At 40.3% G+C, this 13434-nt stretch overlaps 1 protein-coding gene across 1 annotated transcript in view; it reads right to left on the minus strand.

Moving 5' to 3' along the window:
* Positions 1 to 3511: 3511 nt before the first annotated feature.
* CDC123 (cell division cycle 123) overlaps positions 3512 to 13434 on the minus strand; it is a 60231-nt gene continuing 50308 nt past the window's right edge. Inside the window, exons 11-13 of the mRNA XM_084876318.1 lie at positions 8344 to 8472; positions 4563 to 4700; positions 3512 to 3757 (exon numbers count right to left, since the gene is read on the minus strand). Of these exons, the coding sequence (XP_084732444.1) occupies positions 3731 to 3757; positions 4563 to 4700; positions 8344 to 8472 (294 nt within the window). The 3' untranslated portion in view covers positions 3512 to 3730. The remainder of the gene's footprint in view (positions 3758 to 4562; positions 4701 to 8343; positions 8473 to 13434) is intronic.

The raw sequence follows: 13434 nt of genomic DNA on the forward strand, positions 1-13434 counted from the left end.
TAAAAAAAAAAAAAAAAAAAAAAGAAGAAAGGAAAGAAGGAAGCAAGGGAGGGCTGAAGGAAGGGAGAAAAAAAGGAAAAGACACTGAGCTGAATGATCTCTCAAGTCCCTTTCCACTCAAAGTTTTCTTAATTCTGTTAAGAAGACCTTGCCTTTAATAAATACACAGAGGTCTGCCGAGCAAAATGATAACAATAGCTACCATTGTTGGGGACTCATTAAATATGATGCACTATATGAAAAGCTTTACATAGTTATCTCTTTTAATAAATCCATTTACTAATGATTATTATTCTCTAATTTTATAGGTAAGAAAAAAACTTAAGTTCAAAAAACTCAGTCATATAAGTTTTCTGTTTGTTTTTCCAGTCACAATCCTCAATTATTAAAAGGAGAAACAGCTGAGTAAACAAAAAAATTATGAACCCGGAAAAGAAAAAATCAAATTGAGACTTTTTAAAGCAGAACTTTTGAGCAAAGTCCACTGTACTAGAGGCCCCTGCTAAATGCCACTGCCTGCAGGACAAATTAAACATGTTATCCCAACCTGCCCAATCACCAGATGCAATGTCTTCTCTTCAGAAGACAGGATTTCAGAACCAGGCAAAAGAAGCAAGCACAAACCTAAGGTACTTCAAAGAAACAGGTAATGCCATAAAATAAAAGAATAATTCAAAACCAATCTTTAGACAGGCATAACTGGTATTTGGGTTTAAGAGAATACTTTCTTATACGTTATCCTATATTTAATTTTTTTAAAATATTTTTTATTGATTTTTTACAGAGAGAAAGGGAGAGGGATAGAAAGTTAGAAATATCAATGAGAGAGAAACATCGATCAGCACCTCCCACCGGGGATGTGCCCGCAATCAAGGTACATGCCCTTGATCAGAATTGAACCTGGGACCTTTCAGTCCGCAGGCTGACGCTCCATCCACTGAGCCAAATCAGTTTCAACAGCCTATATTTAATATTAACATCAGGATAGTACACTAAAATCCAAACTAATAAATGCCTAGGTGGTCCTCACGCCCTTGCGTGACACCCTCACATCATCACAAGATGGCCACCCTCACATGGTCACAAGATGACTGCCACAACATGGCCAGCAGAGAAGGGCAGTTGGGAGCAAATAGGCCAGCAGAGGACAGTTGTGGGTGATCAGGCTAGCAGGGGAGAGCAGTTATCGGTGAACAAGCCAGCAGGAGAGGGCTGTTGGGGATCATCAGGCTGGCAGTGGAGGGCAGTTGGGGGCAATTGGGCTGGCAGGGGAGCAGTTAGGCATCAATCAGGTCGGCAGGGGAGCAGTTAGGGGCAATCAGGCAGGCAGGCAGGCAGGCAGGCAGGCGGGTGGTTAGGAGCCAGGAGTCCTGGATTGTGAGGGTGATGTCTGCCAGTTTAGGACCGATCGCCGGGACAACCCCTGAGGGGTCCCAGATTGGAGAGGGTGCAGGCTGGGCTGAGGGACTCCCCCGCTCCCCCTGTATAAATTTCATGCACCGGGCCTCTAGTCTATATATATATAAAAGGATAATATGCTAAGTGTCTGACTGCTCATTATGACGCACACTGACCACTAGCGGGCAGATGCTCAATGCAGGAGCTATGTGACACACATTGGCCATTTATAGAGAAATGGCACTGTGGACCAGGCACCGACAAAGCAACACTCAGCTTCCCCCAAGTGGGACACAGACCCCGCTACCACCCTAGAGCAACACCACACCAAATCACAGCCAACACTGTCAAGACTCCATGGTGCAAAATGTGGCCCACAGCCCAGCCCAGCCTAGAAACAGTGGCTGTGGGCGCCAGGTAAAGACATCACCTAGCTTCCTCTCCCTAGCGATTGGCCTTTTGGAGTTTTTTCAGCCCAGGAGCACGACTTGTTTTATAGCCAGGTGGAAACATTTCACACTTTAACCAAATGTCTGTGAAGCATTTTCCTGTGCCTTATCTCATTTGTTCCTCACAGAAGTCCTGGTGTAGATAGATAGGAAACTCAGTGGAATCTTATTTTCTTTTCATTAGCTGGAAAATGGAGATTTAGAAAGCTTAGAAACTTAACCCTATTGAAAAAAAGAAATGATGGACCTTGAAAATGACTTCAGACTTTCTCACTGCACAGAATATAGTCAAACACTGCTGCAGTTAAATATTTTACCCTTTGTTCTCCCTGCGTGATTTACAATAATAATCTGCTTTGTGGTGATATTTACTATTGTGTTGCTGACAATTACCTGAAAGAGAAGTTGGGGTGCTTCACTGGGCTGGACAAAGTTTAACTACATCAGAAAGCAGGTCTAATTAAGCAAGTTTATATATATATATATATATATATATATATATATATATATATATATATATATAAAAGGCTAAGTTAACTCGCACATGTGCTATATATATAAACCTCTCACTGGTGTGTATTTCGATCTGTCATTGTCAATCGTGACTTTGGTTGGTACTTTTGTCATAGAGAAAGAGTGGGTAACGATATTAAAATTCTTCTGGTTAATTTCCTTTCAATGTGTATGAATTCATGCACTGGGACACTAAATTTAATAAACAATGAACAAAAATCACATTTTAAATGTAAAGTGAGAATTGAACTCAATTTCTCTAAGGAAATTAGTGCAAAAATTAGACCTCAGAAATGGCATTTGAGACATTGAGTACAAAGATCACAACTTGATCTTTCTATTTAGAAGATGAATATCAAGGAATTATAACTGAGAAACCACACTGAAAGTTACAGTTTTGAGATAGTGCAAAAAGGAAGGATCTGTTACAGCATTATACATAAGCTGACTTAACTATACAAAGAAGGTGGCTCCACATCTTCCTTGGACAGCTCTCATATGTGTCTCTGGTGCTAAGAAACATCCCTCCAACTAGTGAAATATTATTTGATATCAAGTTAAATAGATACTCAGGGCAATGGTGATATCTGTCTCTTCAAACTTCTGTGACGTAAAATAACTCAAAGAGCACACAGCAGTGTCTTGCATGTAGTCAGTGCCCAGGCAATATGATGGCACCATGATCATCCTCATCAATCAGGCCACCGAAAAAGCACTAAAATGGCGGCCTAAAAAGTGAATATACCTCCCAACAATTCCAGTATTTTTTTAAAATGCCAACTTCTAATTAAATCTGTGTTAGTTTTACTGACATAGGATATATTGAGATGGGTGTAATATACTGAAGTTTTCAAGGTTATTTTAGTTTGAGGTGTCTGCATCCTTTTAGTTATACCCAAATTGAAGCTAAACTGACAGAAAGATTATATGAAAATCCTCCGAGTAGGAAAAATATTTTCTATAGTAATATGAGGTTCTATTTTTTTAATGGAAAAGGAATGATTAGGAAAGAATCCACTTCTGTATAACAAATATAAATTTTCCCATCTGCCTGATAGGTATAAAAATAGCATAAGAAACAGATACATCTAAATAGACTGAGCCAAAAGAGAAAGGTATTTCACAGAAATTATGTCATCATCAGAACAGTATGCTTTCCTAAATTTAAATTCTATTTATTATGTTATTTTTACAAGTAGCAAAGTCCCTGTTTTTCCCCCAGTTTAATATGCATGAATATAAAAAGCAACTGATTTCCACGTTGCCCACCCCACCCACAGACTGGGTTACTAGGAAGCTGTGGATCATGAACAGTTCCTGAAGGAGCGGTGGTTTCCTCCTTAACTTGGCCTTGAACTCCAGCACTCTACTCACTCATCCTCTTGCTGATTTCTTTTCTGAAAGAAAAGAAGGAAACCAAGACTACATTAAAATAACACATTCTAACTGGCATATTTGTTCACCTAGAGTTACTTGTTCTGTCAGCAAGTTTTATTTTCTAGAGGCCTTGCCAAATTATCATGGAAAAACATGCCTGGACTTATTTACTCAAATAGTTTACCACTTTGGTTCCAGAGTATGTTATCCTCAGGCCCTTGAATATTTTCTACTCTCTCTTATACAGGTGTAAGCCTTCCCATCCAGAAACACACACAAATATACATATTCACTTTCTTCCTTGAGTTACCACAGCACAGCTCTGATCTTCTCTTAGCCCTGTAACCTCTAGTAGACATACTTTAAAATTAGAAGTACTGTGGAAATTATGCAAAAAGCATGCACATCATAAAAACATTTTTGTCATTCTCATTATTAAATAAGTTATTCCTTCAGTTCATATTACATTATCACTTTAAGTTGACCTAACTCAGTACTTCTGTTTCTTAAGTAAAATAAAAGTTTAGGTAGAGCCTGTCCGATGTGGCTCAGTGGTTGAGCGTCAACCTATGAACAGGAGGTCATGTTTTGATTCCCAGTCAGGGCACATGCTCAGGTTGTGGGCTCAATCCCCAGGTAGGGGGAATGCAGGAGGCAGCTGATGATTCTCCCCCATCATTGATGTTTCTATATCTCTCGCCCTCTCTCTTCCTCTATGAAATCAATAAATATATATACTTTTTAAAGTCTAAGTAGAATAAAACTAAGATGAAATATTAAAAAGCCAATTTGAAAATAAAGATGCTAAGTACACATAGACTTTACCAGCTTAAGGAAATCGATGAGTTTGTGAGCATCTTCTCCAGTAGAGAGGTCTACAAAGTCCTTGGGCATTCGATAACTTAGATAGGGACTTGGCTGGACTGTAGCTTCACTGTTTGTACAACGGAAAGCTGGAAAATCCTTTACAAAAAGAAGGGGGGAAAAGGGGGGGGGGGAGTCTGTGAGAATTTTAAGTCTCTTCTCCAAACTGAAAAAGGTTCTATCATAACAATTTCAACTTCATCTTCTTTTTTGTACTAGGCAAGAAAGAAATAAGATTCTGAAGTAAAAGAAGGCACCAACGGCTCAAAAACATCTTTAGATATTCAATATAACATAAACATGGGTATCTGCAAACAGTGTCCTGGAGGGCGAGGCCAATCCCTAAGAGCTACCTGCCTGCAGCCCGAGTGTGATACAAACAGGGTGTGTGTCTCTGTAGTTCCCAATGGGTCACAGGCTGCAGGCTACTTACTGCCTCGAGCAATCTCATATGAACCAGAATGCTTTATAAATATTATCACTTTCTTCAGGTGCAGTTAAGATGTATTGGCTTAATAGTAATGGCAAGCAAATGCTTTGAATTCCTAACACCTTAATACTTCTTTTATGTCATTTACCTTATTTATGTATCTGTCTCATTATCTACGCAAAACTGCAAGCAACACCGCAAATTCAAGTATCATCCTGAACAAGTCTTTACATTCTTTCATGTACAGTTGCCCTTAACAACAGGGAGGGTGGTGGCACCGACCACTTGAGCACTTGAAAATCTCCATGTAACTACAGTCGTCCTCAGCGTATGCAGATCCCAACCGCAGAGCTGACCCTCGAGCAATGTGGGTTTGAACTGCATGGGTCAATTGGGAAAATATCCAATGTAAGTGGACACACGCAGTTGAAACTCATGTTGTTCAAGGATCAGCTGTACCTGCTTAGAGCCTGCATATGATATTTACATGCTGCCTTGTATCAAATAGAGTTTCAGGCCCAGAAGGCCTTGGGTTTGGACTCCATGGTGACAGATACCTCGCTGAGGGATGGATGAGTCTGGAAGATGGAGACAGGCCAGAAGCTTGAATGGAGCAAGACCTAGAAAGCAGGCCATAGTTTTGACAGACAGACCAATCATCTGACAGATATTTATGAAATACCTACTTTGTACTGGACCTTTTTCTAGGTATGGAAGATAAACCGATAAACAAGACAGACAGCCAATCAGCAAGCAAACAAATAAACTAACAGGATTATTTCAGATAGTACAAAATGTTACAAAAACAAAGCCACAGACTGCTATCACAGAGAGCCAGGTGGTCTGCCAGGGAAGACCTTGCTAAAGAGGGGATGTCTGGACTGAGAGATGGAAAGTATGACAGAATCAGCCCGGAGGTCTGGGAGCAGAGCACAGCCCTGAAGGCAGTGGAACAACCAGTGCAGAGAGGCAGGGTTTGGAGCTTCAAGAAACAGAGGACAGGTAGGTTTCTGTGGAGTGAAAATAAGCAGAGAGTGACGCTGAGCAAAGGCAGGACCCAGTTCCTGTTTCCCCAACTGCCAATATAATGCTGTTTAAATTAAGCAAAAAAAGAAAGAAGGAAGGGAGAAAGGAGAGATAGAGAAAGAAAAAAGAAAGATCTGATCATATTATTTGGATCATAGATTCAACCTTGTACAAACTGTTTCTATTCATTAACGGTGTCCTTCATATTTATAAATAACCCTGTGCTGAATAATTTACATTCTTCTCCTAGACATTCCACTTTAACAGCCCACAACTGTACGATGCCATCAGGGACAAAATTCCTTCTCTCACTAACTCAACACTCATTAGTTGTGCCTGGCATTGTGCTAAGCCCTCAGCTACGTGGAGAGCAAGAGACTCTATCTCTGGGGTCAGAGCTTGCAGTCTAAAGCAGGACACAGGCAAGGCAACAGGCAGGCATCACGTAGTGGGCAAGCGCCTTGATAGGGGGAAAATCTAGTTGAGCCAGATCTAGAGAAACGGGCCCAAAGAAGGCCCAGGACAGAGTAATGATGAAAAAAAATCATTTCAGAGATGGACAAAGGGAAAGATGGTCACACTGAAGGCAAAGCAGCAGCCAGAAGAAACCCAGAAGGAAGACGTGCCAGGGAAGCTGGGGGAAGAGATGCTATAAGAACAAGAGGGAAACACGTCCAAACGGTGGCGAGCGGTTGGGTGAGAGAAGAGCAGTGGGACGTTCACTGGAATTAGCAACAAAGCAGGGGAGCCCTTGCCAAGAGCAGTCGATGTGGGTGGCAGGGGCTGAGGCTCACTGGGCTGGGGAGGGACAGGTGAGACGGGTGAGAAGCAGCAGGCAGCAAGGACAGATGACCATGTAAGGAAGTGGCTGTGACGGATATACAATTACTGTGTAGTTACAAAAAAGCAAGTTACATAGCAGCATGAGGGAAACTAGTATGATCCCACTATGTAAAAATGTATGGTGCATCCATAGAAAAAAAATGTCTGGAGAATATATTAACTCAAGTGATAAAAATGACTATTTGGAGATTGTAGGATTTCCAGTCTTGCCTCTCTCTTTTTTTTAAATGACCACGCTAAACAACAAACCCCTGTTTTAATTTTAATTTTTTGTTAATCCTCACTGAGGATATTTTTTCCATTGATTTTCAGAGAGAGTGGAAGGGAGGGGGGAGGACAGAGAGAGAGAGAAACATCGACGAGCGAGACACATCGTTTGCTTGACTCCCACACGCGCCCTAACCAGGGATTCGAACCTGGAACCCAGGTACATGCCCTAGACCAGGTATCGAACCCCAGATCCTTCAGTGTGTGGGCCAATGCTCTAACCACTGAGAACACCGGCCAGGGCAAAAACAACTGTTTTTAAAAAGATGTAAAATACCCAAATACTCACAAGATAATGCTAAATGAAAAACTTGAGATACATAAGTTCATATGTAGTGTAATCTCATTTATTTAAGCACGTTTATTTGTATGTGGAAAAGGCATGTTAGTATTAAAATAAAAGCAGTGGGTCTCAAGGCAGTAGCTTTATGGGTGATTTTAGAATTTTCTTTAAAAATGAGCAGGTAGTACTTCTATAGGAAGAACAAAGCTTTCCAAAGTCGTTGTTTCAAGAAAGTTTGGCTGTGATGCAAAGGAAAGAAGACAGTAGCAAGGCTTAAAGATTTTAAGACGAGAGATCTGAACATGATTAACTGCTGAGAGCTGGGAGCTGGTAGACAGAAAGAGACAGGAGAAACAGGAAAGAAGATACATGACAGCACAAAGCATGTGGAGAGATGGGAGGCTGGTGGAGGTGAGACTTAGGACGGCTGCAGACAAGGTTGGAGGCTTACTGACAATGAAACTGAGTGATCCCACCAATGAATTATCTTTTCTTTTGGAGAAGGATGTGAAATCTCTGCCGAGAAGAGAAGGAAGCCAGAGGTTCAGAGGAGCATGGAAAGGTGTGAAATTGCCACTGTGGCTGATGGAAGAGGAGCTGATGAGGGAAATAAGACAGTGTAATAAGCACCCACTTGAACTTGGGATCAAGGATGCAGGTGCCAAGAAGAAAAATTATCAGGAAAAATATATATCAGATGATCGTTATTTCTTTAAATGAATGAAGCACATGCACACCCTTTCTCGCTCACCTCTATAGGCAAGAATCTATTAGTAAATTTGTCATATTCTGTACTTCCAAGGGTACAAGTCACTGCCTATCCAAGTGCCTAGAGAACTAGCAATTGTTAAGATTAAAATATTTCCTTTACATTTTTACTTTTACTGTCTTACCTGTTCCAGAGCATCTCCTTCACTAAAATCGCCTTTTAAGTTCCGTTCAGATATCAGTTCTTCCCAAGTAAACAGCAGTGAATCTGTTACCTCACCAAATGGATTAAAATCGATTAGCCACACCTTCCCCTGTAGGACAGAGAGAACAATTAAGAGGCATAGACTAAAATCAAACATTTATGCTCTATAAGCTGTCCTCCAGGTACCATCAGAGAAAGTCCTCCAGGTTTCATTGAAAAAGGGCTACAGCTTTATCTAAAGGGAAGGTCTCCTGTAAAAGAGAGACCTAGAAAATAAAAGCCTGACAAAGACATATATTTCAAGTCCTGCTTGGATCACATGAGAATTTTAGGTCAAAAATCCAAACAGGAAAAAGGAAAATTTCACAGGAAGTTAAACCAAGCATGACCGAATGCTTTCAGGGGGTATCTCTGATCATCTTTCAAGATTACCTTCACTCTGCAGAGGAAGGAAAGAGCCAGAAGTTCCAGAGACACCATTCCTTACCCCCGAAGGCCGCTGCTGCCAAGGATGCATTTTTTTTTAAGCATATAGAAAGAAGAATGGAAATGCTCAACTTTCTTTAACTTTAATGTAATATTGGTTTGTCTATATGTTAGAGCACATGAAGGGGAGATCTAAAAAATACATCAACTTTTAAGAGAAATGTCTAACTTTTCGTACTCTGAGAGTAGAGGTGGGCAATATGACAGCTCCAGGCTCAGAGAAAGGATCCCCCTGAGCTGGTCAGACTGAGTTCAATTAGAGTCAGGAGCACCTCGGCATAAAGGACAGGGCGCTGACATGATAGCACTGGGACCTGAAGTCCTGCCAAGAGACTGAAGCCAACAGATAACCACAGAGACACAGTGACATTTAGTAATACCCGTTTCCTTCAAAATTTTATCTTTGCTCCTCTTGATTTTTCTCAAAACGTTCATATCATTGCATCGTTGTTTGTTTGATTTTTTTTTTTGTTGATAATTAGGTTTTCATGTAAATGTGTAGTTATCATGTTTTCAATGTCTGCATGAGTGTGTAAAATTTCATATGCCTAACAAACGAGGTTGTAGAGCCACCATTACCAATATCTAGCACTGTTTCTCATCTCAGTTAAAGAAAAAAATTTAAGAAATATCTAATTAGCAGTTGCTTCCAACAGCTGAAACATCTGGTAAGTGGCAAAGAACCATTGCCAGAAGTTGCACCACACACCATTGGGTTTCTTAGTTTATATAATCCCAGGAGAAAGCCTACAACTCCTTTAGGCTGCTTGAATTGCTTCCCCACAGCAGTTCGGCACCCTCTCGCACAGTCCGTGACTGTGAAATAACGTCAGCCATCAACTTCTTGGTATAAAGTCAGCTTTGCTTTCGGAGCATTTACTAAGATGTCTTTCGCATGCTATGTGTTATTTTAACAAAATGGGTATTTTCTAACTTTCAAACACTTTCTACTTGAGTTTTATAACCAGTAAAACCATCTCATTATAAAAAGAAAACACTATTAGGCCGATTAATATAGGAATATTATGTTCTATAAAAATATGGCATACTGTAAAATAATTAAAACTTAAACAGATCACTACTTTTAGAGCTAGTAATGGGCAGTTTGTTCTATAATTCAGAAGACATTCTCTAACTCAATTAAAAATAAAAGCACCTGTAATCAGGTATAAATCTATCAAGATGAGGATCTTATAGCTAGAACATGGTTTCAGGTGATAGCTCAGACAGGAGACATCCTGAGAAATTCTATTTTTAGGCAGTCATTGAGATAAGATCGGCCCTTCCTGAAATCTACCAGACCAGCCCCACAGCCCAAATAAATCTCTGTGTGCTAGAAAGACACTGTGCCAGGCACTGGGGCGTAAAGACTAATAACACAGAATCTACTCCTCCAGAGAGCTCAGTCCTGAACCAGGGGATAAACACACACACACACACACACACACACACACACACACACACACACACACCCGTGCACGCGCGTGCACGCACGCATGAGAAATAAAAACCATCCTTCAATCACAGTACACAGGGGGAAATAATCCAATAGAGATGAGAACAGGGTATTGTGAGACTAGTAGAATGTAAGGAGAACCTACCTAATCTGCATTGTGAAGCTGGAAAAGCTCCCCTTAGTAACTTGGAATTTGAAGATGATAGATGATGATCTGGGAGGAGGGTAGATGGTGGGAGGAAAGCAGACCATTTCAGGGGGAACAACAACAAAAACTAACAGGTGTGAAGGCCATGAAAAGACAGTCCACTCTGGACACAGGTTATTTCCTAGAGTGTAAAATATAAGGGGGTCCCAGAAAATTATGGAACTTCAAAAATCTCTAGTTCTAAATCAGATGAAATTATGGTTAAAATAATCCCTTTAATAAAATAAGATTACAAGAAAGAAAGGGGGTCCCAGGCACCAGAAATGAGGAGGAACCTAAAAAACAGAAGCAATCATACAAACATGTGCGGTGGGCGAGCCTCCTACCACGAAGCTCAGGGCGGGGTATAACAGGCGCACAGGAACAGGAGACTAGCCACAAGAAGGGAATCAGAACCAAGAAGTAACTCTGGAGGGCTGCCACGTCAGTAAAGGGAGTTTAAGATAAAACTAATGATTGGAAAAGAACAAAGAAGCCTGACTGCCTTTCTCTGACCGGGGTCTGGGAATGTGGAAGAAGCGAAGTACTTGAAACTGAGAATCTTTGAGATTCTCACAGATTAAAAACAAAACAAACAAACCTAAAAACAAGCTCACTGAAGATGAACCCATGGTAAAATAGACTAGTTTACAAAACCAAAAGTAATCAACATGAATGAGAATATGCAAATAGAGCAATCAAAGGTTAAAGGCCCAAGAACTGAGGAAAATCATCATCAACCTAAAGGAGAATCTACTAATAAAAGGGAAATATGCTAATTAGACCAGATAGACCAGACGTCTCCTGGACAAAGCCACTGTGGCTGCGAGGGCTGAGGAGGGTCGGCAGCCACAGCAGCCAGCAGTGGCAGCAGCTACAGGGTTATGGGGCTGTCTTCTTCCCCTGATCAGCCTGGCTACCTCCCACAGAGGGAGGCTAGAGGTAGTAGCAGTAGGCAAGGTGATGGGGGCGGTGCCTTCCCATGATTGGTCTGATTGCTGCCCGTACATTGAGCAGACTGTGGCTTAGTCCACTCCCCATGCCCACCTCCCAGAGCATGAATTTTCATGCACTGGGCCTCTAGTATAAAATAAAGATATTAGTGTTAGGACAACAGGGTAAAAATCCAGAAAAAGACAAAGTTAGATCCATATCACACACCAAGGAAAATGCAAAGTAGATCAAAGATTTAAATATACAAGCAATAAGTCATAAAAGCTAAAAAATAAATGGAGGTATTTTTAAAAATTATGACTCAAATTCAGAAGTCATAAAATAAATAACATTTTATCTTCATGGTAAAAGACTAATAAAATGGGATAATCCTATTCCTATATTTTAAAGGATAATAAATAAGACAATAAAAAATGGAAAACACATAGAAATGATCCCTACAAAAGATAAAATGCATCCTAATACATAAGAAAAAAAGAAAATGAAACTATACTGAAACACCACTTTTCATCTATCATACTCTGTGGGCAAGCTTTAAGGAAATATCCAGGTACATTTCTGGTGGAATTACTTGGTGTAGCTTCTACAAAGGATAATCAAAATTAAAATACATTTAGCCTTTTGAGCTAGCAATCCCATTTCTAGGAATTTACCCTGTAGATATACTTGCAGATGTATGAAGTAAAATATATATCGGATGTTCATCACAGCACAATTTGCAAAAGTCTAGAAAGAACTTATGTGTTCGTCTATAGTGAAGTAGCTAAACAAACTGGACGGTGTATCCACAGCACAAAACACTGTGCCACAGCAGTAAATTGGAAAGCTCTCAAAGATACATTGTTTTTTAAAAATGTTTTAAAAGCAAGGTGCAGACTGTATATAATATGCTAACTCTATATAAGAAAAATGAAAAAATAAGTACATTACCTTTTTGGGGGCATCAAGAAATACTGGAAGGATATAAAAAAACGAATAAAAGTGAACTTGCAGGAGAGCAGAGGGTCAAGGGTATATTTTCACACTGATTTTTTTAAGCAGTGTAAATGTATTATAAATTAAAAACTTAAAAATAACTCAGTAGGTTTACAGAGCAGTGCTTTCCAAGGGTTAGAGTACAGGGAGGTTCATCAGGAAATTTGGGGAGTGAAGCAGTTCTACATCATCATTATAATAGTAATTACACAACCAGCTGTGTTCTTCAAACTCATAGAACTATACACTAAAAAGGGTCAATGCCAACTCTATATAAATTATATCTCAAAAAGATCTAAAGAAAAAAGATCAGCAGTTTTAAATGATTTAAAATATCAATATAATGGAAATCAAAACCCTAAAACACAAGATACTATCCTATACAATAAAAGGCTAATATGCAAGTCAATTGACCAGTGGAACCACCGGTCGCCATGACACACACTGACAACCATGGGACAAACACTCAATGCAGGAGCTGCCTCCTGTGGTCAGTGTGCTCCCACAGTGGAAGAGCCGCTCAGCCAGAAGCCAGACTCACAGCTGGTGAGCAAGAGGCGGTGGTGGGAGCCTCTTCCACATCCACAGCAGCGCTAAGGATGTCTGACTGCCAGCCTAGGACTCCTCCCCATAGGGAAGGGGCCTCAGACATCAGTCGGACATCTCCCAAGGACTCCCAAACTGTAAGAGGGTACAGACTGGGCTGAGGCCCCCCCCTACCCCCACCACTGTAAGAATTCCATGCACCAGGCCTCTAGTGAAAAGATAAACAGATTTTAAAAGTAACCAAATAGAACTTATAGAAATGAAAAAATATAGCTGATATAATTTAAAACCTAGTGAGTAGGTTAAATATATCAGATCAAACAAAGCTGAAAGTGAACTGGTACATCTGAGAAAACATAAAACACAGTACAGAGAGATAAAGAGGTAGAAAATGAGAAGTCAAGAGACAAGAAGATAAAGTGAGAAGCTCTAACATACCTAACTATAAATAAAGTTTCAAAGGCCAA

This window comes from Pipistrellus hanaki (genome assembly GCF_964339955.1).
Source record: "Pipistrellus hanaki genome assembly, chromosome: 1".
Lineage (NCBI taxonomy): Eukaryota > Metazoa > Chordata > Mammalia > Chiroptera > Vespertilionidae > Pipistrellus > Pipistrellus hanaki.